Source organism: Lepidochelys kempii, chromosome 2 (assembly GCF_965140285.1).
Source record: "Lepidochelys kempii isolate rLepKem1 chromosome 2, rLepKem1.hap1, whole genome shotgun sequence".
Classification (NCBI taxonomy): domain Eukaryota; kingdom Metazoa; phylum Chordata; order Testudines; family Cheloniidae; genus Lepidochelys; species Lepidochelys kempii.
In genome coordinates this window covers 192,798,839-192,825,601 of record NC_136381.1, presented here as the reverse complement: position 1 = coordinate 192,825,601, position 26,763 = coordinate 192,798,839, and the positions used below count along the sequence as shown (strand labels likewise).

The 26,763-nt window shown below is 42.4% G+C and overlaps 1 protein-coding gene across 1 annotated transcript in view; it reads left to right on the top strand.

The window, feature by feature from the left end:
* LOC144930175 (uncharacterized) overlaps positions 1–19,976 on the top strand; it is a 60,505-nt gene extending 40,529 nt beyond the window's left edge. The window contains exons 23-26 of the mRNA XM_078851330.1: positions 12,099–12,174; positions 16,844–16,937; positions 17,172–17,440; positions 19,237–19,976. Coding sequence (XP_078707456.1) covers positions 12,099–12,174; positions 16,844–16,937; positions 17,172–17,322 — 321 coding nt within the window. The 3' untranslated portion in view covers positions 17,323–17,440; positions 19,237–19,976. The remainder of the gene's footprint in view (positions 1–12,098; positions 12,175–16,843; positions 16,938–17,171; positions 17,441–19,236) is intronic.
* Positions 19,977–26,763: the final 6,787 nt, after the last annotated feature.

Genomic DNA, 26,763 nt, shown 5'->3' with positions numbered 1-26,763 from the left:
TCCCCCCAAAATACTTCCCAAAACCTTGCACCCCACTTCCTGGACAAGGTTTGGTAAAAAGCCTCACCAATTTGCCTAGGTGACTACAGACCCAGACCCTTGGATCTTAAGAACAATGAACAATCCTCCCAACACTTGCACCCCCCCTTTCCTGGGAAATGTTGGATAAAAAGCCTCACCAATTTGCATAGGTGACCACAGACCCAAACCCTTGGATCTGAGAACAATGAAAAAGCATTCAGTTTCTTACAAGAAGACTTTTAATAAAAATAGAAGTAAATAGAAATAAAGAAATCCCCCCTGTAAAATCAGGATGGTAGATATCTTACAGGGTAATTAGCTTCAAAAACATAGAGAACCCCTCTAGGCAAAACCTTAAGTTACAAAAAAGATACACAGACAGAAATAGTTATTCTATTCAGCACAATTCTTTTCTCAGCCATTTAAAGAAATCATAATCTAACACATACCTAGCTAGATTACTTACTAAAAGTTCTAAGACTCCATTCCTGGTCTATCCCCGACAAAGACCAGCATATAGACTGACACAGACCCTTTGTTTCTCTTCCTCCTCCCAGCTTTTGAAAGTATCTTGTCTCCTCATTGGTCATTTTGGTCAGGTGCCAGTGAGGTTACCTTTAGCTTCTTAACCCTTTACAGTTGAGAGGAGCTTTCCCCTGGCCAGGAGGGATTTCAAAGGGGTTTACCCTTCCCTTTATATTTATGACAGGAATATTTTAGTGACATCTGAATTAAAATTAATCCTGATTTATTTCATGACCATGAATAACAAACAACTGACTCACTTCTGTTATTGTCTGTCCTGGTGTAAATCCAGATTACACCAGGCTCATTTCACTTGCTGTGTCATAGAATGTTCCATTCTAACATTGACAATTGCTAAGCATTTGTCAGGGAACACATACAGCCTGGTTTACGTACAAACCTGGGGCCATATTTTCTGGAGAATTCAAATGCAGACAAACCACTCTATTTTCCCCAAAGAAAACTGAATTCAGTGAAACATTTTAATAAATGCATTGCCATTAGCTAAAACAAAGACGAAAGCTTTTGTCTTAAAATATGATTTTAAACTGAAGCACAGTAAATAGAAAAATAACTATTGCATACCATATGCTACCAAACCTTAAAGGAAACATTTCAGGGGTTGTTTAAAGTTTTTGGTTCTGCTCTGCAAAGAAACCCTCCACAAATGGTACCATAGGTTCCGTATTCCTTATCTGTGAATTATTTCTATATCAACTGTGCTCAGTTTTAAGTTAAATAAAAACATTTTTTCTTGTTGCCAGCCCTTCAGATCAACCTAAGATGCAAGCTGAGTTCTCTCCTCCTTCTGTATCATCAGCAATAGCAGGCTTTGAGGCTAAATGCTGCCTTAGCTACTGTCACAGTTTCAGGGTAACTGCACTTCTATCCCCACCTCTGTGGTCAACTCCAGAAATGCCAAGTTGGGTCACAGCTCTCCAGCCATCACTTTTCTCTGGGCAGGAAGCCTTGACCCATTCCCTTCTGAAGTTCTGACCAGGGGGTTTTAAAGCTGCACAGCTCCCTGCCACATACTGTTATATCCCCAGCAAGCCAATCTGCCTAATGGACAGTGCCTGCCTGTGTGTTGCTTTCTCTTCTAGGGCTATGAACAGTGTATTGCCAGCAGTTACAAGTTACCACCCAGCTCTTTCTAGGCAAGCATATTTATTTTAAAGGTAAAAGGATTCCCAAAACATATTAAAAACAAATTAAACAGATTTAAGCACACACTAACCATACCAGCAGTCTCCCACCAGTCTTATGGGGCCCTACTAGGCCAAAGTCTCAAACTCAAAGGCCAGAAGGGAACCAAGATCATCTAGTCTGATCTTCTGCACATTGCAGGCCACAGAACCCCATCCACACGTTCCTGTAGTAGGGGACCCATAACCTCTAATTGGGTTACTGAAGTCCTCAGATCATGCTTTCAAGACTTGATTTAAAGTTACAGAGAATCCACTATTTATTTATTCTTGTTCAAACCAGTAAATGACCCTGTGCCCCACCCTGCAGAGGAAGATAAAAAAAAAAACAACAGAGTCTCTGATCTGGGGAAAAATTCCTTCCCAATCCCAAACATGGCAATCAGTTAGATCCGGAGCAGCTCAGGAAGACCCACCAGCCAGACACCTGAAAAAGAATTCTCTGTAGTAACTCAGAGTCCCCCCATCTAGTGTCCGATTGCCAGTTTTTGGAGATATTCGCTAATAGCAGTCGTGGATATGCCATTATAGGCAATCTCATCATACCATCCCCGTCCATAAATTTATCAAGCTCAGTCTTTAAACAAGTTAGGTTTTTTTGCCACCACTACTCTCCTTGGAAGGCTGTTCCCAAACTCCACTCCTTGGATGATTAGAAACCTTCATCTAATTTCAAGCTTAAACTTATTGATGGCCAGTTTATATCCATTTGTTCTTGTGCCAACATTGGCCCTTAACTTAAATAACTCCTCTTTCTTCCTGGTGTTTATCCTTCTGATGTATTTATAAAGAGCAATCATATCTCCCCTCAGCTTTTGTATTTGTTAGGCTAAACAAGCCAAGCTCTGTAAGTCTTGTAAGGTAGGTTCTCCATTCCTCTGATCATCCTAGTAGCCAGTCTCTGCACCTGTTCCAATTTGAATTAATCTTTCTTAAACAAGGGAGACCAGAATTGCACACAGTGTTCCAGATGACATCTTACCAGTACCCTGTATAATGGTAATAACACTTTCCTATCTCCACTGGAAATTTCTTGCCTCATGAATCCTAGATTTGCATTAGCTTTTTTCATGGCCTCATCATGTTGGTGGTTCATAGTTATCATGTGATCGACCTATACACCCAGGTCTTTCCACGCCTCTGTTGCTTCCAGCTGATACATCCCTAGTTTATAGCAAAAACTCTTGTTCGTCCTTAAAGCTATGACACTGCACTTAGTGCTATTAAATTTCATCCCATTTCCATTACTCCAGTTTTCAAGGTTGTCCAAATCTTCTTGTATGGTATTCCGGTCCTCCTCTATATTGGGAATACCTCCAACTTTGTGTCAGCTGCAGATTTTATTAGCATACTCCCACTTTTTGTGCCAAGGTCATTAATGAAAATATTAAATAAGAGTGGTCCTTGAGGAACTGCATAGTAACCTTCCTCCAGTTTGCCAGTTCACCTTTCAGTGTGACCCTCTGTAGTCTCCCCTTTAACCAGTTCCTTACCCACCTTTCAATTCTCTTATTCATCCCCCTCTTCTCCAATATAACTAATAATTTCCCATGTGGACCTGTATCAAATGCTTTACTGAAATCCAGGTATATTAGATCTACTGCATTTCCTTTTTTTAAAAAATTGGTTGTCTTCTCAAAGAAAGATCAGGTCAGTCTGGCATGATCTATCTTTTGTAAAAACATGTTGTATTTTATCCCAGTGACCATTTATCTCAATATCCTTAACTACTTTCTCTTTCAAAATTTGTTTTAAGATCTTTGTTTCATTTGTGGTCAAACTAACGGGCCTGCAGTTTCCCAGGTCTTTTATTTCTTTCTTAAATATAGGTACTTGATATGTGCAATTCTCCTTTCCTAGGTTACAACCCCTGAGTCCACAGATTCATGAAAACCACTCACTATTGGGCTTGCAATTTCATGTGCCAGTTCCTTTAATATTCTTGGATAAAGATTATCCAGGCCCCCTGATTTCATCCCATTAAAATGTTTGAGTCTGGCTTCTACCTTGGATTTGGTAGTTTCTACTTCCATATCCTTGTTCCCATTAGCCACCCTGCTACTGCCCCCAACCTCCTCATTACCCTTATTAAAAACTGAGGCAAAGCATTCATTTAGGTGTTAGCCCATACCTAGATTATCTTTAATCTCCACCTCAACCTCAATGCTTAGTGGTTCCACTTTTTCTTTCCTTGTTTTCTTCTTATGTTTATGGCTAAAAAAAATGGACCAAATTCTCCAATTGCACCAGTGCAACCCTTGAAAGGAGAATTAGGCTTGTGTCTTTATCAGTGTTCTTTTATATTACATGGATATACAAAAAATAAACAGGATAACCTGAGATTTGTTTCTAGTCTATAGATTCCCAGTACTGGCTTGAGTATCCTGGAAAAATCATGGAGCAGGTCCTCAAAGAATCAATCCTGAAGCACTTGCATGAGAGGAAAGTGATCAGGAACAGCCAGCATGGATTCACCAAGGGAAGGTCATGCCTGACTAATCTAATCACCTTTTATGATGAGATTACTGGTTCTGTGGATGAAGGGAAAGCAGTGGATGTATTGTTTCTTGACTTTAGCAAAGCTTTTGACACGGTCTCCCATAGTATTCTTGTCACCAAGTTAAGGAAGTATGGGCTGGATGAATGCACTATAAGGTGGGTAGAAAGCTGGCTAGATTGTCGGGCTCAACGGGTAGTGATCAATGGCTCCATGTCTAGTTGGCAGCCGGTATCAAGTGGAGTGCCCCAAGGGTCGGTCCTGGGGCCGGTTTTATTCAATATCTTCATAAATGATCTGGAGGATGGTGTGGATTGCACTCTCAGCAAATTTGCGGATGATACTAAACTGGGAGGAGTGGTAGATACGCTGGAGGGGAGGGATAGGATACAGAAGGACCTAGACCAATTGGAAGATTGGGCCAAAAGGAATCTGATGAGGTTCAATAAGGATAAGTGCAGGGTCCTGCACTTAGGACGGAAGAACCCAATGCACAGCTACAGACTAGGGACCGAATGGCTAGGCAGCAGTTCTGCGGAAAAGGACCTAGGGGTGACAGTGGACGAGAAGCTGGATATGAGTCAGCAGTGTGCCCTTGTTGCCAAGAAGGCCAATGGCATTTTGGGATGTATAAGTAGGGGCACAGCGAGCAGATCGAGGGACGTGATCGTTCCCCTCTATTCGACATTGGTGAGGCCTCATCTGGAGTACTGTGTCCAGTTTTGGGCCCCACACTTCAAGAAGGATGTGGATAAATTGGAGAGAGTCCAGCGAAGGGCAACAAAAATGATTAGGGGACTGGAACACATGAGTTATGAGGAGAGGCTGAGGGAGCTGGGATTGTTTAGCCTGCAGAAGAGAAGAATGAGGGGGGATTTGATAGCTGCTTTCAACTACCTGAAAGGGGGTTCCAAAGAGGATGGCTCTAGACTGTTCTCAATGGTAGCAGATGACAGAACGAGGAGTAATGGTCTCAAGTTGCAGTGGGGGAGGTTTAGATTGGATATTAGGAAAAACTTTTTCACTAAGAGGGTGGTGAAACACTGGAATGCGTTACCTAGGGAGGTGGTAGAATCTCCTTCCTTAGAGGTTTTTAAGGTCAGGCTTGACAAAGCCCTGGCTGGGATGATTTAACTGGGAATTGGTCCTGCTTTGAGCAGGGGGTTGGACTAGATGACCTTCTGGGGTCCCTTCCAACCCTGATATTCTATGATTCTATGATTCTATGATTGTGACTATGAAATCACTCTGGCCCCAACTTGGAGAGGTGCAGAGTGAAACAACCAATTAGTGCTCAGGTACCAGAGTAATACATGTAGTATAAGAACCTGAATAGAATAAATAATCTATTTGCAGTAATTAGAAAATAACGTTAACCAGGGCTCCTCATTCTCTTTCCTCTCAACGAGAACGTATAGGGCCAAATCTTGCATTCTTTACTCAAGCAAAAGTCCCACTGGTGTCATAAATACAGATTCAAAACAAAATTGATAAATAACATATAGATTCAAAATAAGACTGTAGGGTTTATCCCAGTGTTGCCTCAATTTATGCAAGGGGGGAAAAAAACCCAGAAACACAGATATCTACCTTCTGGCATAAGCAGCTTGTGTACCCAAGCACTGCAGGTGAAGTTAACAGCATCAGATAACTGCAGTAACAAAAATCTCATAATGAACACCACGTTACATGTATTCACAGTACATTTTAAGAGGCAGTCCTTATTACCACCAGTGCCACAAGGAATTTTGCCATTAAGAAGTTAAGGATCAGAATCTGTTTTCCATTATTAAACACAGCTAATCTGCCTGTTGTGTAGCAATATATTAAAATCAACGGGATGAGTAAAAGGCGTATGTCTGACCACCACAGTGGAAGGTCACACTGGCAAGCTAAAGAAACACATTTCAGGACCATATATTTTATTCTTGCTGTAACAAATGCTTTCCAAGGGCAAGACTATATGGAACTGTAATCCAAACAAAACAAGACTAGTGTGAAGCCTCAGATTTACTTTAATTTATTGTCTACATTTCAGTCTTGTTTATTCCCCGGGTTCCAAATTCATGAAATGTCAGGAACCCTCCAGGCAAGAAAATGAAAGTTCAAACCAGAGGCGACTGGTAACTGCTGAATGTGGGGGGCAGGGAGGGCACAATTTAAAGGTGCTGATGGTATGTAGCAGCGTTTAGGGCAAGTACTCAAGAGACAAAGGAATTTTGATTTCTAGAGCTACTTTTGATGTCATGTTTTACGATACTATGTAATAGCACACGGAGACTGTTCTAAAAGAGAGCTACACATGAAAAAGCTCTCGATTGCACTGATGTATTTTATCAGTTGGAAGCAGTGGTTCTCAACCAGGGATACACGTACCCCTGGGTGGATGTACAGGTCTTCTGTAGGGTAGACCATCTAGATATTTGCCTAGTTTTACAACAGGCTCCATAAAAAGCACTAGCAAAGGTAGTACAAACTGTAATTTCATACAGACATTGATGTGTTTACACTGCTCTATATGCTAGATCAGTATTTCTCAGTCTGGGGGTTGTGGGATGGGTTTGAGGGGGGAGTTGTAAGTGCAGGGCCAGCATTAGGGGGTGGCAAGCAGGGTCCCTGTGAAGCTAAGATATACATGCTGAAGTCAAAGCTCTAGCCCCGCCACCTAGGGCTGAAATCAGACTCCTGAAAGGAGTACAATAGTCTGGAAAGGTTGAGAACCACTGATGTGAAGAACAGAGATATTTGTAAACCAATCCTTTGATATGATCTTTTAAAGCTCTTGTGATAATATTAGCACCCAATAATTATGTCAGGAATCAGTTCTAATTTAACCATAAAAAATTACTTTCCCTCTCCATTTAAATCTGCATTCCCAAGCAACCGGACTCGAAGAAGACCCGGTCCCGGTGCACCGGGGGCCACAACCGGCCTCACACCCTCCATGGGCCCAGCCGACCCAGAGCCAGTTGCAGCGCACCACCTTGGTGGAAATGCACCCAATGTGGGTTGGGGCCGTCCAAGCGGTGGTCCCCTCTCGACACCCCCTGGAGGTGGGCGAGGGGGATCCATCGTCCTGGGCCGGCTGACCGAACCCGCCGGGTTGAATCCTCCAGGCAGACTGTGTGGACCCCACCCATTTACCTCTTAATGTTTTCATGCTCTCTTGAACTCTCTCTTCAAAGTTCTTTTCAACTTTCCCTTATGGTATTTGTTGACTATCGGTCTCGTGCCAGTAATTAGCCTTAGATGGAGTTTACCACCAGCTTTGGGCTTCATTCCCAAGCAACCCGACTCGAAGAAGATCCAATCCCGGTGCGCTGGGGCCACTACCGACCTCACACCGTCCACTGGCTCAGCCGACCCAGAGCCAGTTGTGGTGCATCGCCTCAGTGGAAATGCACCCAATGTGAGCTGGGGCCGTCCGAGCAGTGGTCCCCTCTCGACACCGCCTGGAGGGGGACGAAGGGGATCCGTCGTCCCAGGCTGGCCGTCCGAACCCACTGGCTTCAATCCTCCAGGCAGATTGGACGGACCCCACCCATTTACCTCTTAACAGTTTCATGCTCTCTTGAACTCTGAACATTTAAATCTGCTCTCTCTTCTGGGTTTACAAGGAGACATTGGCTCTTGGGCACCACAGGTACCAGAAATCTCATGCTAACCCTCCTGGGGCTATGATGTCTTTTCTGGCATCTGACTCTTCTGGTATCTGTAGTATCACAGAATGATGAATATGGGGCATCATTAGCAAACCTGTAAAAACAGATTTCATGGCAGGAGGATAGTAGTTTGAAAGAATTTTTGGAAAGTAAATAAAAATGGATTTCTCTGCTCAATCTCCTGTGCCCAGCTCAGTTAGCAAGGATGGTCAAGTCACATTTCTCAGCTTGCCTGCCATTCCATTTTCTCTTTACAGTTCACTTTTAACTAGAGATGGACCCCAAACTAGGACACAGAATTCAAACCACTCAGAAACATGAGGAAGATCAGATCTAGGTCCAGATTTCACCTTCATGGGTCAAGTTTATTTTTATGACTGGCCAGTTCAGAATTCCGAATCCCAACACTCTTGTGAAGTGGCTTGGGTTTGGATCTGAAGTTTAGAAACTTGAATTTGGATGGAAACTTCACAACTGGCCCACTTTTGCTATTAATATTACAAAGTTTAATAGTGTGACTTTCCAGTTCTTATTAAATATAGTCTGACATTGAGGCCCCAATCCAGCAAACTCTTAAGCATATGCTTACCTATAAGCTTCTGAGTCATCCCATTGAAATCAATGGAACTGCTCAAGTGCTTGAATTTAAGCATGTTTAAGTACTATGCTAGATTAGGGCCTCTAGAAAAAATGAAATAAAATATATCATTTTCACAGTTTCAGGGGAACTGCTCTTGTATTCCCCACATCTCCTCACAACCCTCAGCTCCCCTGGCCCATGCTGCCTCCTCCAAAGCTGACTGCAAAGAGTTACAACGGGATCTCACAGAACTGGGTGACTGGGGAACAAAATTGCCCCATCACAAAAAAGATCTATTAGATCTGGAACAGCTACCAAGAAAGGCAAAAAAAATGATTAGGGGCATAGAACAGTTTCTGTATGAGGAGACATTAAAAAGACTGGGACGTTTCAGTTTGGAAAAGAAACGACTCGGAGAGATCTCATAGAAGTACATAAAATTGTGACTGGTGTGGAGAAAGTGAATATGGAAAGTGTTATTTACTCCTTTAGGTAAACACAAGAACCAGGGGTCACCTAATAAAATTAATACGCCGCAGGTTTAAAAACACACACAAGGAAGTACTTCTTCACACAATACAATGGAACTTATTGTCAGGGGATGTTGTGAAGGCCAAAACTGTAACAGGCTTAAAAAAAGAACTAATGGAGATTAGGTCCATCAGTGGTCATTGGCCAAGATGCAAGGTGATCAGGAATGCAACCCTATGTTCTGAGTGTCCCTAGTCTCTGATTGCCAGAAGCTGGGAGTGGACAACAAGAGACGGATCACTCGATGATTGCCTGTTCTGTTCATTCCCTCTGAAGCACCTGGCATTGGCCAGTGTTGGAAGACAGAATACTGGGCTAGATGGATCTTTGGTCTGACCCAGTATGGCCATTCTTATGTCCAGATTTTTAGTGTCTAGCAAAGTTATGAATTTAAGCACTCGGGCTCATCTCTTGAAAGTGTTGTGCAGGTTTCTTTGAGGATGAGGACAGATAGGTCAGATATAGAGTGATTGCTTTCTGCAAAGTGTTCACCCAGAGGTAATAGGTTGTTTTTATCTCTCATTTTCCTGTGTGAGTTCATCTGAGAGCAAAGTGAGGGTCTGGTTTCACCCATATATTTGTTATTAGGGCATTTTAGTGCACTGGATGAGGCACACCATGTGTTGTGATAGGCATGTGTAGGATCCATGGATCTTGAAAGGTGTGTTGTGGGGGGTGTTGCTCATTGTAGCAGTGGAGAGATGTCTGCAGGTTTTGCATCTGTTGTTCTGGCAGGGTCTGCTGCCACTTTGAGTTGGTGTGTCCTGGTCTGTGGGGAGCTTGCTCCTGATGATGAGCTTGTGATGTTGGGGGGGATGTTGTTTGAAGGTCAGGATTGGGAGGTTCAGGAAAGATTGCTTTAAGGATGGGGTCCCCATTGAGTATGGGTGGTAGTTTGATATCCTGTATGAGTTCCAGTGTGGGGTGGTAGATGACAGCTAGGGGTGTGCAGTCATAGGGGGTTTTATTTCTGAATTGAAGCAGATTCTCTTGGGGGCATTTGGGCGGCAGGTTCCATGATGCAATCTATTTCTCTGGTGCAGTGTCCTTGCTTGGCAAAGGCAATTTTAAGGGTATTAAACTGTATATCCTGGACTTGCTCCTTGGAGAGTATTCTGTGGTATCTGATTGCCTGGTTGTAGACAACAGATTTCTTGGTGTGTTTGGGGTGGTTACTGGGTCTATGGAGAGTAGGTGTGTGATCCGGGGGTTTCTTCTACATGGTTGTCTGTAGGGTTCCATTGTTGAAACTGATTGTGGTGTCCAGGAAGTCAATGCTAGTGTGGGAGTGTTCCAGAGAGAGCTTAATGGATGGGTGGTGGTTGTTGAAGTTTTGGTGAAAATCTATTTGGGAGTTTAAGCTGTCTGTCCAGAGGATAAAAAATATCATTGATGTATTATTGGTTTCATGGTGCAATGGTCCAGCAATTCTTCAAAGGTGGCCCATGAAGAGGTTGGCATATTGGGGAGCCATCCTAGTACCCATGGCTGTTCCCATGGTTTGAACAAAATGTTTGTTGTTGAATGTAAAATTGTTATGAGTGAGGATGAAATGGATGAGTTTGTGTTTGGGGTAGATATCAGAGGGTTGTCCATTGTCTTGTAAATATTTGAGGTCATCATTGTGAGGGATGTTGGTGTATAAGGAAATGACATCCATAGTGGTGAGGTTGGTGTTCCAAGGGAGGCTGTTAATATTGTGGACTTTGTGGAGGTAGTCAGTTGTGTCTTGGATGAAGCTGGCCTTTTGTGTGATGAGTGATTTGAGGATGGGTTCTATGAGTCCCAATATTCCTTCAGTAAGGGTGCTGTGGCCAGATATGATGGGTCTGCCTGGGTTCCCTTGTCTGTGTATCTTGGAAGCATGTAGAAGATTGCTTGGGTGGGTAGGTGAGATTGTGGAGTTTCTCTTGGAGTGGTATGGGGAAGGATTTGATGGAATCCTTAAATTCCCGAGTAAATTGTGGTGTGGGGTCTTCTGAGTTCTTTATAGTAGGTGGTGTAAGAGAGTTGTCAGTTGACCTCTTTAATGTAGTCATCATGTTGAGGACTACAATGTCACACTCTTTGTTTGCCAGTTTGATCACTATCCGGTACTTAGATTTTTTTGGGTACCGTTTGGCTGTTCTTTTGGCGGGTGGAGAGATTATGGTTGATGTGATGTTTGTTAAGGATTTTGCAGTCAATTTTTTTTCCTGAAGTAATCACTGTAATGATCAAGAGTGTGGTTTTCTGCACTCTGTGCTATCCAGTCAGATGATTCTTTTTTCTTAACTTGTCAGTGGGAACATGGTAATTGTGAGTGGAGTTGTCATTGTTGTGAAAGAATTATTTGAGGCGGAGACAGTGGAAGAATTCTTCTAGTTCTCCAAATATTAGTTAAACACCATAGAACCTGAGACCATGCTATGTTATTTGTTTGCAGTAGCACCTAACAGTCCCAGCCAGGATCTGAAACCCATTGTGCCTAGTGCTGTGCAAACACAGAGTGAGACGTCAGTACCTGCCCTAAAGATCTTACAGTCTAAACAGACAAGGCAGACAAAATGTTGGAGAAAGGAAGCACTATTATCTCCATTTTGCAGACAGGAACTTAGCACAGAGAGGTTTAGGAACGTGCCTAAAGTCACATAGAATGACTGCGGCAGAGCCAGAACTGAAGGCTGATCTTGAACGTTAGTACAACACTTTACCTACTAGACCTTCCTACTTGGATGCAGAATTTATATAAAGTTTTATTTCAGATGTACTTTATCAGAGCGGGGGTTGATTTTTGTTATTTTTTGCTAACTTTTCCTTCCATTCTGAATGTTTTGCCTCCTCCACATGTTAATTGTCCTAATCATGGACAGCAGCTGCAGGAGCTCATGGACAACTGGCACAATACCCAAGAAGTTACGCAATTTCTAGTTTGGGCCTGTTCAGTGTTATAACCATTAACTTGTTGAGTTATTGATAGTTTGTTTCAGCAGAGAAATACCCTTAGTTCAGAAAAGTGTTCTATTCTTTGAGTGCAGTTCTTCTTGTTTAAGCTATTTATAAATAAATTTATAAATAAATGTTTGCTTTAAAAACAGATGGATGACACTAGAAGATTTCAACTGCTTATTTGGGAAAGGCAGCAGGATCAGCGCTTGGAAAGGGTTTCTTCAGGTATGTTGGCAACAAGAAGAAAGCCAAGGAAAGTATGGGCCCCTTACTGAATGAGGGAGGCAACCTAGTGACAGAGGATGTGGAAAAAGCTAATGTACTCAATGCTTTTTTTGCCTCTGTCTTCACTAACAAGGTCAGCTCCCAGACTGCTGCGCTGGGCATCACAAAATGGGGAGGAGATGGCCAGCCCTCTGTGGAGATAGAGGTGATTAGGGACTATTTAAAAAAGCTGGACGTGCACAAGTCCATGGGGCCGGACGAGTTGCATCCGAGAGTGCTGAAGGAATTGGCGGCTGTGATTGCAGAGCCATTGGCCATTATTTTTGAAAACTCGTGGCGAACGGGGGAAGTCCCGGATGACTGGAAAAAGGCTAATGTAGTGCCAATCTTTAAAAAAGGGAAGGAGGAGGATCCTGGGAACTACAGGCCAGTCAGCCTCACCTCAGTCCCTGGAAAAATCATGGAGCAGGTCCTCAAAGAATCAATCCTGAAGCACTTGCATGAGAGGAAAGTGATCAGGAACAGCCAGCATGGATTCACCAAGGGAAGGTCATGCCTGACTAATCTAATCGCCTTTTATGATGAGATTACTGGTTCTGTGGATGAAGGGAAAGCAGTGGATGTATTATTTCTTGACTTTAGCAAAGCTTTTGACATGGTCTCCCACAGTATTCTTGTCAGCAAGTTAAGGAAGTATGGGCTGGATGAATGCACTATAAGGTGGGTAGAAAGCTGGCTAGATTGTCGGGCTCAACGGGTAGTGATCAATGGCTCCATGTCTAGTTGGCAGCCGGTGTCAAGTGGAGTGCCCCAGGGGTCGGTCCTGGGGCCGGTTTTGTTCAATATCTTCATAAATGATCTGGAGGATGGTGTGGATTGCACTCTCAGCAAATTTGCGGATGATACTAAACTGGGAGGAGTGGTAGATACGCTGGAGGGGAGGGATAGGATACAGAAGGACCTAGATAAATTGGAGGATTGGGCCAAAAGAAAGCTGATGAGGTTCAATAAGGATAAGTGCAGGGTCCTGCACTTAGGATGGAAGAATCCAATGCACCGCTACAGACTAGGGACCGAATGGCTAGGCAGCAGTTCTGCGGAAAAGGACCTAGGGGTGACAGTGGATGAGAAGCTGGATATGAGTCAGCAGTGTGCCCTTGTTGCCAAGAAGGCCAATGGCATTTTGGGATGTATAAGTAGGGGCATAGTGAGCAGATCGAGGGACGTGATCGTTCCCCTCTATTTGACATTGGTGAGGCCTCATCTGGAGTACTGTGTCCAGTTTTGGGCCCCACACTACAAGAAGGATGTGGATAAATTGGAGAGAGTCCAGCGAAGGGCAACAAAAATGAGTAGGGGTCTAGAACACATGACTTATGAGGAGAGGCTGAGGGAGCTGGGATTGTTTAGTCTGCAGAAGAGAAGAATGAGGGGGGGTTTGATAGCTGCTTTCAACTACCTGAAAGGGGGTTCCAAAGAGGATGGCTCTAGACTGTTCTCAATGGTAGCAGATGACAGAACGAGGAGTAATGGTCTCAAGTTGCAGTGGGGGAGGTTTAGATTGGATATTAGGAAAAACTTTTTCACTAAGAGGGTGGTGAAACACTGGAATGCGTTACCTAGGGAGGTGGTAGAATCTCCTTCCTTAGAGGTTTTTAAGGTCAGGCTTGACAAAGCCCTGGCTGGGATGATTTAACTGGGAATTGGTCCTGCTTTGAGCAGGGGGTTGGACTAGATGACCTTCTGGGGTCCCTTCCAACCCTGATATTCTATGATTCTATGATTCTATGAAAGCATCACATATTGCACACTCTGCTATGGTAAGGCTGCTCATTTCACTTAACAAAAATCAGTGTTAATTGATACAGTGTTGTTGTATCCATCCACTGACCTTCACAGCAACAGGTCCTCCGGATATTAGTGCAATAATTTTCTAGCCAAGATAGATAGTAAGAATTAGATATAAGAATAAAAATGCTGTTTAGTTGTCCACTGCGTGGTGAAAGAAAAGATAAAATTTGGCATTTTCCTTCTAGTGGAAGTTACTCAAAATAGAGTTATGCTTCTGGGAAAAGAGGCTCATTTATTATAACTTCCACATTTCCAGGAGGGAGAAGAAAAAGGGAGTGGACGGGACAGTTATATTTAGGAATGACAGCCAATAGTCAGATAAAAAATAGAGTTTGTTCCAGTATCATTTATTTTGTTTAGGTTTCAAGGAAAGAAAAAACAGATGAGCTCTTCAATACATGTTGGGCATTTTCTGTTATTACTGCTGTGTTATGTCCCATGAGATCTCAGAACATAATTTAAAGGGAGTCAGTCAGTGTAGTTTATCGGACCAACTTAGAAGAGCTTTCAAATTAATTTTTAGGACAAACTTTTTAAATGAAAAACAAACAAACAAACCCTCACTGCAGTTTTAAAGTGATTGCTTTTGTTACACTGTAAAATAGCTTACAGTTCAATGCTTCCTGCCTAGATAAATGCAAACCAGATACAAACTGTGAAGTGACAGTTCCCCCACCAGTCATGGTGAACATGGACATCACTTATGTCATGGACAGCTCTGGCAGCATTGACAGTGATGAGTTTGAGAGAGCCAAAGACTTTGTGAGTACCATGCTCGATCACTTTATCACCTCACAGCCGAGGGGATCGGATGAAGGGGCGAGGGTGGCACTGGTGCAGCAGGCTCCTCGAAGCTTTATCTCCAACAGAAACCCAAGCCCAGTGAACAAAGAGTTTGATCTGATCACGTACAGTGGTAAACATTCGATGAAGAGACATATCCAAGAATCTGTTCACCAGCTGGAAGGGCCATCTGCCATTGGTAATGCTCTGCAATGGACAATTGACAATATATTTTTCAAAGCCCCCGAGCCGAGACAACACAGGGTCATATTTACAATACTTGGAAGTAAGACGAGTTCCTGGGACAGACAGAAACTGAGAGAGGTCTCACTGCAAGCCAAGTGCCAAGGATTCATCATGTTCACCCTAGCACTTGGAAACTATATTACCAGCAGCGAGCTGACAGAGCTTTCGAGCTTCCCAGCAGAACAGCACCTAGTGCAGCTGGGCAGGGCTCTGAAACTTGAAATGGCATATGCTCAGAAGTTTAGTCGTGTCTCCCAGTAGCACACAATCCAACTTACTTCTGTTATTGAAGCAATGAGAATTGCTTCACCATCAGTAATGCACATTCACCGTCAGTCATGAGAAGCACAAGAATTTCTAGTAATAGAAGTTTTTGAGTTTTTATAGTGTCATGCATAGTGTCGTCAGATGTCACCGGTGTGGTGCTCTGTTCTGTTCAATGTTGATAACAGCTGGCTGCGTGCGTGTGTTCCCTCTGTGTGCTGTCCTGCCTCTGTGCAGACAGCTGACACAGCAGACCCCGAGAGAACCCCCAACGACCACAGACTCTCATAAGGTGCGAAGGCACCCGGGTTTATTGTCAAACGAAGCACAGTAATAGTTCCCTATAGACTCTACAGGACATACTACAAATATGTGCCCCCTGACAATGGACCTGCTCAGTCAGTGGCAGGACTCTCCACTGCCCCCTAGGCCAGACAAAGCTATCCACTCAGGGATGCATTCTTATACACAGGTACAAACAAGTTACACATCATTCCTGACGCTTTGAGGTAAAACCCCTCTGCGTGTTGAGGTGCTGCCTGTCTTCTGGTACATGTTGGTTCGAACAAACAACTCTATCCATCATATTATCCTTTTGACCCTGCCTTTAGGATGGGACAGCCTGTTCCTCACTATCTCTGTGGAATGTGTTTGTACCAGAATGTTCTGCACATGTTCATCCTATTAGTACTTGATACCTTTTAGATATGTGTATACGTGCAATTAGCAGCCTTCTTCTTGCCAACTTCTGTGAGCAGGGCCTGCCTCTGGCTCACAGCTGAACTTGACTTTGCTAACATAAAGCATTGACCATTACTTTAGTTCAGGCCTCTGATACAAGGGTTCCTGTTTCAGGGCCTCATCTTACTACACTTAGTATACAAAAGAAGGTAAACTCCATTCTGATACTATGGTGATGAGCACCATAGAAATACCTATAATACAAAACATTACATTCTAATGATGTCTGGGGCCAAATTCTGAAGAGGATCAGGTGTGCAGTCAAGGAAGAACTAAGTTCTATTCCTGGTTTTACCACAGCCTTCCTCTGTGACCATTGGCAAATCATTTACTCTCTATCTCGTTTTTCCCCCACCTCTGTGAAGTGGGGATAATACTTCCCTATTTTCACAGATATGAGGAATAATTCATTAATGTTTTATAAGCATTTTGAGATAAGCAATATAAAAGCATCAAGTCTAATTTCGAAGCTGTCATTGATTTCAAGCCACACCAGGAATACATTTAATAGAAGCTCCAACTTCTATAAAAAGATATTCAGTATATTAGAGAATCAGATGCATCTACACAAGGTGAATCTGGAGTTTCCTGAGCCTCAGTTATTGGACAGGCTATATGGGTGATATCCAGTGCTATTTTCTGTGGACTTATTTCCCCTTTCTCCTGTCTCTTGGTTCCAGTTTCTCTAGTTGTGCTATGCTTATTTATTGGAAAATCCTTACTTGAATTCACAAGAATAATTTCATGCATTTTTTACACTTTGCTATCTGTGCTCTTCCTACAGGGGGAATGAACAGTTATCCTTCTCCAGAACTGCGAGAAGAGTGTGAAGCCTTAAATCGAGGAGATTCACAACAGCAAGTAGCTGTTCTGGAGAGGTAGGGTAACTCCTTCTGAATTGTTTCAGGGGTGTGGGGAGTACAATTGCATATGTACAGCCTGTTCTCCAAATAAGGGACCTGTCCCCTTGAAGGCAATGGCAAAATTCCCATTAGCTTTCATGGAAACAGGATCAGGCCCAAAGTTTTCCATTAGGAATAACTTGAGTGAATGAGCCTTTTGCATCTTCTTCACATACAAACTATTGCTAAAGTGAGGTATTTCCCCTGCAGGATTCCTTTCCCTGAATTTGGTGGAGTTGACAGTGGTGGGAATTTGGAAGAGCTAATGGAAAGCAGAATGATAGAAGAAATTACAGAAGCCACTCAGGAGGAACCTGTAAATGTCAGACAAGAAGAAAAATATGATTTTGAGGAGAAGTAGTATTTCACAGAGGGCAATGCCAAAGAGACCAAGCTAGAGGAATATGGAGAAGTCCCAGAGAAGAATGAAGAAAACTTAGAGGAGACAGTAGAAACTGGAGCTGCATATGCTAACTATGGTATGTTTCTAGGTCCTGAGGCAAAGCCCTTTGAAGTCAGTGGAAAGACTGCTGTTCCTTCAATGGGCTTTGTCTCAGACTCATAGTATTTAGTCAGTTCCCTGGCTTCTTAAGCTTTTTGTTGGCCATACAAATGAAATACAGCCTAATTTGCTTTGTGCTATTTCCATGTGTGTAACAGAGGGCAGAACTGGTGCTGTCATTTAGTCTTTAACTTGGATCTAGAATGTTTTATCAGAGAAATACAGCTGCAGTTCTAGTTAAACAAAACAAAGAGGCAGCTAATTCTTGTCAGTCCAAATTAAACTGAATCCTCAAAGCCTGCTAGGATATTGACACTTTCAGCAAATTGCTCTATTATTATTGAGCTAACAGGGCCGCTTCTTCTGAACACTAACCTTTTCTAGGATGACAGGCCTTAGCATGTGGGACAGTACATCTATGATTCCACTACTGCCCATTCTTGCACAAGGGACTGAGTCATCCATCAGGTATGTCCCCATCCAAACAGAGGCTCATCATACCCTGCCAGTGATAACTGTTCACTTTCCACCTAGCTGTGTGTATTTCATTGCAGATTTTCTTTATATGATGCAATAGGCTGAAAGTTAAAGATCTAGTTACTAGATATATTGTCACAAAAATTCCATAAGAGTTACCCACATTTAACTTAGTGGCTCCCCTTCACCTTTTTGAAAATCTACAACCCAATAGAATTCCTGTTGACAAAGGGCAGATGCATGGGTGTGGGGAGTGTTTGTATGTTGATCAACTGCTGCAATGCAAATACAATATAATTTACAAGCTGCAGCTTATGGTTCTCAAGTTAATTCATTGATAGTGATATAAACTTCTTAAAAGACTTGTATAATCTAGCAGTTCCCAAACTTCATTGGTTCACTTACCACCTACTTTAAAAAAATGTTCCATCAATTCACTGCATACACTTACCACTGCTTGGGATTCCCAGCTGTAAGGAGCTGTAACTGGCACTGATTTGCAATTCAGCATATCCATGCTGATGAGGAAGAAGGGTAGGATGGAGAGTACAAGATAAAGTTATTGTCCCACACTATTTTACATCCTCCTGTTTCCTTTCCTGATACCTGGCTTTCCTTCTGTGCCAGATTCTGATTTCATACACTTGTGAAAATTTGGAGTCACTCCTTTGACTTCAGCCGAGTGAGTCTGAATTTACACGGGTGTAAATGTGGTCAAAATCTGGCCTCCTGTATGTCAGATTGCTGCAGGTTACACTACTTATATCTATTTTCTGAACAGTGTATTCCCACTATAACTTATCACCACTGAACTTGGATCAGAGACTTTCATGGATTTCTCCTGTTAAGCATGACCTTTAGTGTCGTTTGCTGGAAGAAGATGTGGTTGGTAACACCTCTTTACGAACACATCTACAATAGGATAAAATAAGAACAGTTTTTACATAGTTAAACAGTTCATGCTAACATGATTTGCCTGATCACTATAGACCAGGTATAACTGTTTTATAAACCAGCCTAGACACTAAAACCATATGGCCCTTCACTTCTGTTTTCCCCTATGTAGCTCCGCTCATTTCAAAACCTCACTAGTTGAAGTGAGAATAGAATCGTGTTCCCTCCAACCAGCGATGTTCTAGACAGACAACGTGTTCTCTAGTAAGACCTGAGAAAGCTTACTAATTCTGTTGTCTGCCAGCTTGAACAGAATATTCTTTGCCTCTGAAGTACCAGCTCTGATGATTTTGGTTCTCTCCCTCACAAACTTTAACCATAACCTTTATTTGCCTTTTTTAGATGCTTGTGCAGTGGATCATGATGGAGGAGAATGTCAAGATTACAATCTGAAATGGCATTATGACAAAGATCAGAAAGTCTGCACTCCATTCTGGTATGGCGGTTGTGGAGGCAACAAAAACAGATTTGAAACTCAAGAGGAATGTGAAGCTTTGTGCATAGCATCTTCTTAGAGTCAAACCACTTCACTTCTTCAACTATGCTGTAAGGACAATGGGGAAAAAGATTAAAAGAAAAAGCTCTAAGTTAACAATACTGCTTCTAAATTTCAGATAAAACAAATACATTCTTATTAAAATCCATGTTGCAAGAGGGCATTTTTAGTTGTTTCTTACCTGCTAACTGAATAATGAAAATGGAGTTACAAAAATTGATTTAGGAAGAACCGGTCTAGGAAATATTATTTTCTTAGCCAACAGTGCATTATTTAAAAGGGTAAGGTAAAAATTAATACTAATACTTGATACTGCTCCATAACACCAAAACATGCACGTTTTAAGCGTACTAAAGAAAATAAATCAATACCTCAGACATTTGTATAAAATAATATTGGAGGTGAGATGTTAATGTCAAAGTGTTTTGGTTCATTTGTCTGAATTAATCCTAGTTAAAGATGGGTCAAAACAATATTTTAGCTCTCAAAAGATGTAGAGCTATGATAGGTCACTCTGCTCTGGTCTGTGTCTAATGTAGCCTCATTCTTAGCCTTCTTTTAAAGAACCCAATATGAATAAATTATTTCTGCCTAAAATATTAAGGTGTGTGCCACTGTGTTTTTTAAAATTGATTTTGACAGCCTTGTAGATTGGCTTCTCAGCACATATAAATCAGCATAGCTCAAATTCCTTTCACTGAGGGACCAACACACAGACGAACTGCCAATGATTGTGTAGGACAAATACAGAAGAGTTAGGTCATTAGTGTTTGGTACTGCTGGGAAAGCCATGTATTTTTCTTTAAAGCACAAAGAATTTCAGGTAAGGTTTGTTTTTGGTTTTGTAAGTGCACATGCTACTACTTTTAGAGCCTGTTCACGATGCTACCTGGCACTGAGTTGTATTGCCCAGTGGAAAAATGTGGCTTTACAGCCATAGGGCTAGATACACAAAGGGATTTATGTGCCTAACTGCCATTTTAGCCTCCTAAATCCAAAATTTAGGACCTCAAAACCCTAACTCAGCTAGACACCTTCAAGGACAGGTGACAAAGTCCTTAGGCACCTTAAATTTTGCCATTCAGCATGCACACAGTGCCACGGTCCAGACACCCAGCTCATACCTAAGGCCCAGCAGAATGCTCAGACTAAGTATTCCCCCGTCTAGCTCACTTGTGGGGCCTAATCAGGTAGCTGTTCTCAGAGGACACCTAACAGATCAGGCCATGCACAAAATATCAGAGGAAGATATGGTTCCCTTATGACCTTTAATGCAGTGGGTAGAGCACTCCCTCAGGCTGTGGGAGTCCCAGGTTCAAATAATCCCTTTGCCTGATTTGGAGCAGGGATTGGAATCTCTATCTCCCACCTGGCAGGAGTGTGCCCTAACCGCTGGGCTATGGAAAATTCTGGGGTGGGGCTTTTTCAATCCCTCCTGCTCAAGCTGTGCCACGTTGTAGAAATAATTAAATAAATGGTCATTGGAACGGGCATTTGAGTCTCTGACATCCCAGGCGAGCACCCTAGCCATTGGGCTACAGCATCACTCACCCTCTTTTTCTGTCCCAATGGATATTTAATTACTTACACAAAGGGGAACAGCTTCAACAGGAGAGACAGACCGGACCCAGAGTACCCCATCTCCTAGTGGTTATGGCAGTCTCCGGAGAGGTGGGTTCCAATCCTTGCTCCCTAGCAGGCAGATGGGGATCTGCACCTTGATTTCTCATATCCTCAGTGAGTGCTCTAATCCCTGGGCTAAAGGTTAAGGGGTGGGTAGAGGCAGTGGCAACATCACCACCATTTTTTTGGGGGGGGCAAGAAAGGGCTTAGGCGCCTACCTCTAGGAGAGGAATCAGGACTTTGAGGGGCTGGGCATAGGCCACGCTCCTCTCCTCATAATTTCCTCTTGGCTAGCTTAGGTGGCTCCCCACTCAGCATGCATCCTATTCTTCGGTGCCTAACCCTCCCCTTGCAGTGTATTGGGAGCCTCGGCACTCAGCTTGAGGCTGTGACTTTCATTAGGCGGCAAGGCACCTGAAAGAAAGTGAAGCGACACTGAACCTAAGTCCCCTTTGTGGCTCTAGCCCATAGCATCCTATTTGAAACAGTATACAGCTTGCCCCACATCAGTGGTGGTCACATAGCACTTACAACGCAATCTAGTCTCCCTCCTGGAGGAGGTGATATCACAGTGATATCACCCACCAAATGGTATCCATTTGGCTGCAGCTGGAGAGTATGTGTGGTGGGATTGGATTGTGTGTGTGTGGGGTGGAGGGGGCTGATTCTCTGTGTTGATTGGAGAAATAGTTAATTGATTTCTTATTTAAAAAAACCTGATGAAAACATGTTCTAAAGCCTATCCTGCTGAAGACTCTGGCCAATCTTAAAGCCTCCAGGCCTCCTGATCTCCTATGGGGAAAGTCAGTAATGCCACTGAAACCGGTCAAGTTTGCAGCAGGATATTCATAGAGTTCAAGCTGAGAAGGGAACAGTAGATCATCTAGTCTGATCGTCTGTATATCACAGGCCATTAACTTTCACCCAGACTACCCTGTATTGAGTCCAGTAATTGTGTATAACTAAAAGCCTGTCTTGTTTAGTTAAAGCAGATCTTCCAGTAAGGCAACCAGAAGTCCATGGTAGCAAACCCCAAGCAAGGACTGGGGTCTAAAGAGCCTGATTTCCCCCCCTCACCATGGTGTAAATCAGATGTATGTTCATTGATGTCAAAGGAGTTACCCGATGTAGGCTTGGAAAGATTAGATTTTAAATTAGTAAATGTCAATTTCAATATATACACAAACAGATGAAAAAAATATTTCCCCTGGTAATAATCAAAGTTTACAGATAAGCAAGAAAAATGCTGCTTGAGAACTAGAGTTTGATTAAAGATATTTACTTTGTATATTTTGCTATGTGCTGTTGACAATGTTTTAACAGGTGTGCAGCTTTGACTTTTTGAATCTCAATGTCATTAAATAATTTCCTGACCCCATCCCATTTATTATGAAAATTTAAATCAAAAATTGAAAAAAAATGCTTAGATATGTCATAATTATAGAACAATACAGATTGAATTCTGCCAACACTACCCTTGTAAAAGTGGGATCAGCATCAAATCCTCAGGGAAAGATTTTACTATTAAACCTTAGTTACTATTCAAAGTTAACAGTACACATGGGAGCCTGAAACCACTACAAATGTTCAGTTCAGAATTGGAATTTAGTTTGTAGAATAAAAATAAATGTGCATTTGTTACCAAACTGTCCAAGCACAAAGAAGCCACACAGAATCCTTTTGTTTCCTTTGACTGTGAGAACTAAAGCACACATTTTAACAATCCTTTTTAAAAAAAAAATTAATGTAGTACTTGTGATATGTACCAAACTGACAGATTGGGAAATTAAGTGCACTATCCATTACAGGCAATGTCAGTGCAAACAGTCATACATGGTACCTCACTGTTATGCTAAGAATCAGTTGCTGGAGAGTGATCCTGTGAGGTAAAGAGGCAGTTAAATCACCCCTGGGCCTTTCTGAGACTGTCAGTTTGGTGGTGGTGGTGGTAGGGGTTACATAGGCATTATCAGCCTATAACTAACATCTCACGTACATAGATTTATAATTTTTTTTAGCATAAATTGATCAACCAGTGCTGACAGGACCAAACAGTGTCTGAAACACGATCTAGTTTAGGAGCTAAATTAGACACTAGCATAAAAGAATGCAACTCAGTTGATTTAAATTGAGTTCATGGTTTGGTTTCAGTAGTGTTTAATTCCAGAAATTGCTTTCATGTCCACTGACCTCAAAACTGTTGTGCTTGCTTGTGCTGGTAAATAAATTGGCCATGCGTGTCTCTCTGGTCAACAATGCTCAGAAGTATCCGGTTTGCTGGCTCTTTCCCCTCATCTTAGAATCAGCAATAACAGTGCCAGTATAAAAACACTGCCACTTGAAATTTAGGTGATGAGAAAAGGAGACAAATCAGACAGTTTCCTCCAAGTTATATATTTGCATTCAATGTCTACAGATATATTTAAACTGGAAACCTGTGGTGGAAGTTCTCTTAAAAGATTCTGGCAATGTTATGTGCAGTTCTTCAGTTAATATAAGGGTGCCAGCATTCTCTTTGAATTGGCTATTATCCTTTTGGGCTTAGGTTTGACTAAATCTGGTTAACATCAGAGTTCGGCTGTGTGTATCAGTTTGACTTAAGTGCATCTGCACTGAAACTGATGGGCTCAGACAACACAGCAACTGGTATGGCATAAGCACTTGAATATAAAATAAGCAGTGGAATTGTATTGATATAACAGATAGCAGAAAATGTCTTGAAGTGTAATAACCAGGAGAATATACTGAAACCTTCCTAAAAATAAAGAATTGTAAAAAGAAAAACTTATCTTACTCTCCTCTATTGTCACTGAACAGCAGTCTACTATATTTACTGTGAGCTTGATCCTGGAAGTTTTCCCCACTGATTTCTCCAGATTTGGCCCTGACATGGATTATAACAGACTTCACAAAATGTTGTGCAAAATGCATGCTCACATGTTTGCCATGTTATTACCGCTGAGCTATAAAGACACTTTGTCCTAGTTTCCAAATTCTTTGGAAACAATTCAATGTATACTGACTGATGGGATAGAGGTGCTAATATGCAACGTATGGATAGAACACCACACAATACGTGACTGTTGTGAGGTACATACAAGCCTGAAGAGGCAAAGTTTTCAAAAGTGCCTAAGGCAGCTAGGCACCAAACTTTAAGACACATGAAAGATCTCACCCTAGTTACATAGCTAGGCATAAGACTGAATCCAAGAGACATCAGCACTCAAGAAGTACAGGTGTCCCACGGCAAACCCTAGAGTGTATCATTGAGTTAGAAAACAGCATAATAACCTACTCGGACTCTGTAAAAGGTACCTCAAGAAGTTCCATGCTGTGTGGCTGTTGTCCTGTAATCACAAGACCATATCCTAAGTCCTTAGTTTAAATGCCCATTGAAGTCAATGGAACACTTTAAGAAATGTCCTGTAGAATAGATAGGATTCTATATAAAATATTAGACCTATAGCAAGAATAACCTTTCCATAAATTTTTATGATATCATTCTTAATCAAAAGAATGAGCCTTCAGAGAGAACATGGTTTGTTCTGGAAATTCAAACCTTTTGTCTGCAAGAGGCTCCTAAAGGAGAGACTTCCTCACCATCCAGCTATAGGCCAGCATTCTCTTGCAGCAGTGGTGGGGTACTGAGGGCGCTCTAGCCCAGTGTTTCCCAACCCGTGTTGGGTGTGTTGTCAGGCCTGAACAGGTGTGCTGTGGAATTTTTTGGAAAAACGCCATGTGAGCACAAAAACCCTTCCTTTGTATTTTAATTAGTATGAGCTGGATCACAGTCTGTACTTTTGCTTTTCTGGACGAGGCTCCTTTCAGGTATTATACATGTGTCACATTCCATTCCCTAAAGTGAGGTTCAGAGAGCAAATCTGAGTCCTGCAGAATGGGGACGGGGAAGAGGAAGCCGCATTCTGATTGGTCATCTGTCTCACTGCTCCGCCTCCTCCAGGGCAGAGCAACCAATCAGAGCTCAATCTCCTTCTCCCCCTTCCCTTCTGTGAGCAACAAGTTGGCTCCTCTCTGCTCCAGCTCACCTGCAGCCACTGGCCAGAGCAGGAGGAAGAGCACCTGGAGGTCATCTCTCCCCTTCCCCTCCCCCCCAAAGCCTGGAAAGGAGCAGGGACCCTGCTGCAGTATGCCCAGAGTTGGGGAAAACCCCAGGAGAAGCAGAGGTGAGGAAGGGAGCTGGGGGGACAGAATTGGTGTGACACTGGACTGGTGGATGGTGAGGACAGAACTGATGGGGGCTGGGAACAGAACCGATTTGGAGACTAGAGGCACAGAATTGATTTGGAGGTTGGGGGCAGAATTCATTGCTGTGCAGGGGATGGGCAGATGCGAGGGTGAGAACTCCTGCAGCAGGGGGTCAGAATCCTCATACCCAGTACATCTGGGAGCATGGACAGCACTAACCCTCTCTCTCTGGGCAGAGGCACTTCACCAATCAGACAGACTGAAAAAAACCCCCAATATCTTTGTAAATAACCACATATTTTGGGACCTAAGCTCCTGATCTGTTGGGTCTGACTCATTTGTTGATCTTTTGAGGTTGGCAAGACTGTGTGGGACATTTAAAAAAAAAGAGAGAGAGAGAGGAAGTTACACACATTTGGGCAGACTATTTTGGGAATGAGAAGAAATGATTTATTAATATTATTCTCAGGTGCATCACTTTCTCCACTGAGCATGCTCTTGTCCAGAATTCTTATATTTAGCTTTAATGTTAGTTTCCACTGTTGAAAATGTTAATTCTGGCACAAAAGACAGATTGCAATCCAATATTCGCCTCCACAGTTGTTGTGATTTTAGCCCTATTAGCCTTATTCTGGAGTGGCTCATGAATATTCATGACCACATTTGGAGACAATATTGTGGCATTCCTTGAAATAATTAAAGGTATCAAGGGTGTACTGTGGCAGAGAAAAGATTGGGAACCACTACTCTAGCCCCCGGAGTGTGCCCCCACCTTATTCTTAAAGGGGCAGGTCCATTTCTATGGTATGACTTGTATACAATAACAAACCACTCTTCAAAATTATTACTAAATAGAAACAATATGAAGCTACTTCTAAAACTTCTATTCTAGGGACCTCACACTATCCCATGGAATTTAATTGAGAAGTATCTGCTATAGAAAGATTAGTATTCTCTATTAAGTGTGTGTGGGGGGCTAAGTCACAATATTGATGCAAAAATGATTAATAAATGATATATTGTGGTAATTTTAGATAAGTAAAAGCAAAGGTGATTTTTACAAATTTTATAAGAATTATTGTCATACCTGTGGAACTTGGAGAATAATACCACCTATGCTAATTTTTTGGTTACTTCTTTTATTAGATGAAATATTCAAGCCAATAAAAAACTTCTAGATTTCTGCTGTCTCCCAATAAGTGACTTGCATAATGCTTCAAAGAGACTTCTATCTCCTCCTTGTCCATAAATCTGCACCAAATTACGTCCAGTTTTAATTGCAGACTCTGGAATAGACTTTTATCACTTCTATTTTGTTATATTCTATATAGGTTATTTTATGTGATATGTGACAAAGTTCCTGCTCTACCTTGGTGGGTCTTGTACTTATTGGCCAATTTGCTCGCCTTGGAGCTTCACGGCAGCCCTCAGCTTGGCCGTTTTTCTGAACCCACAGTCCAGGTTGACGACTCCTGTGTCTGACCGGGAGTTGGAAGGATTTGGGGGGAACCCGGGCCCGCCCTCTACTCCGGGTTCCAGCCCAG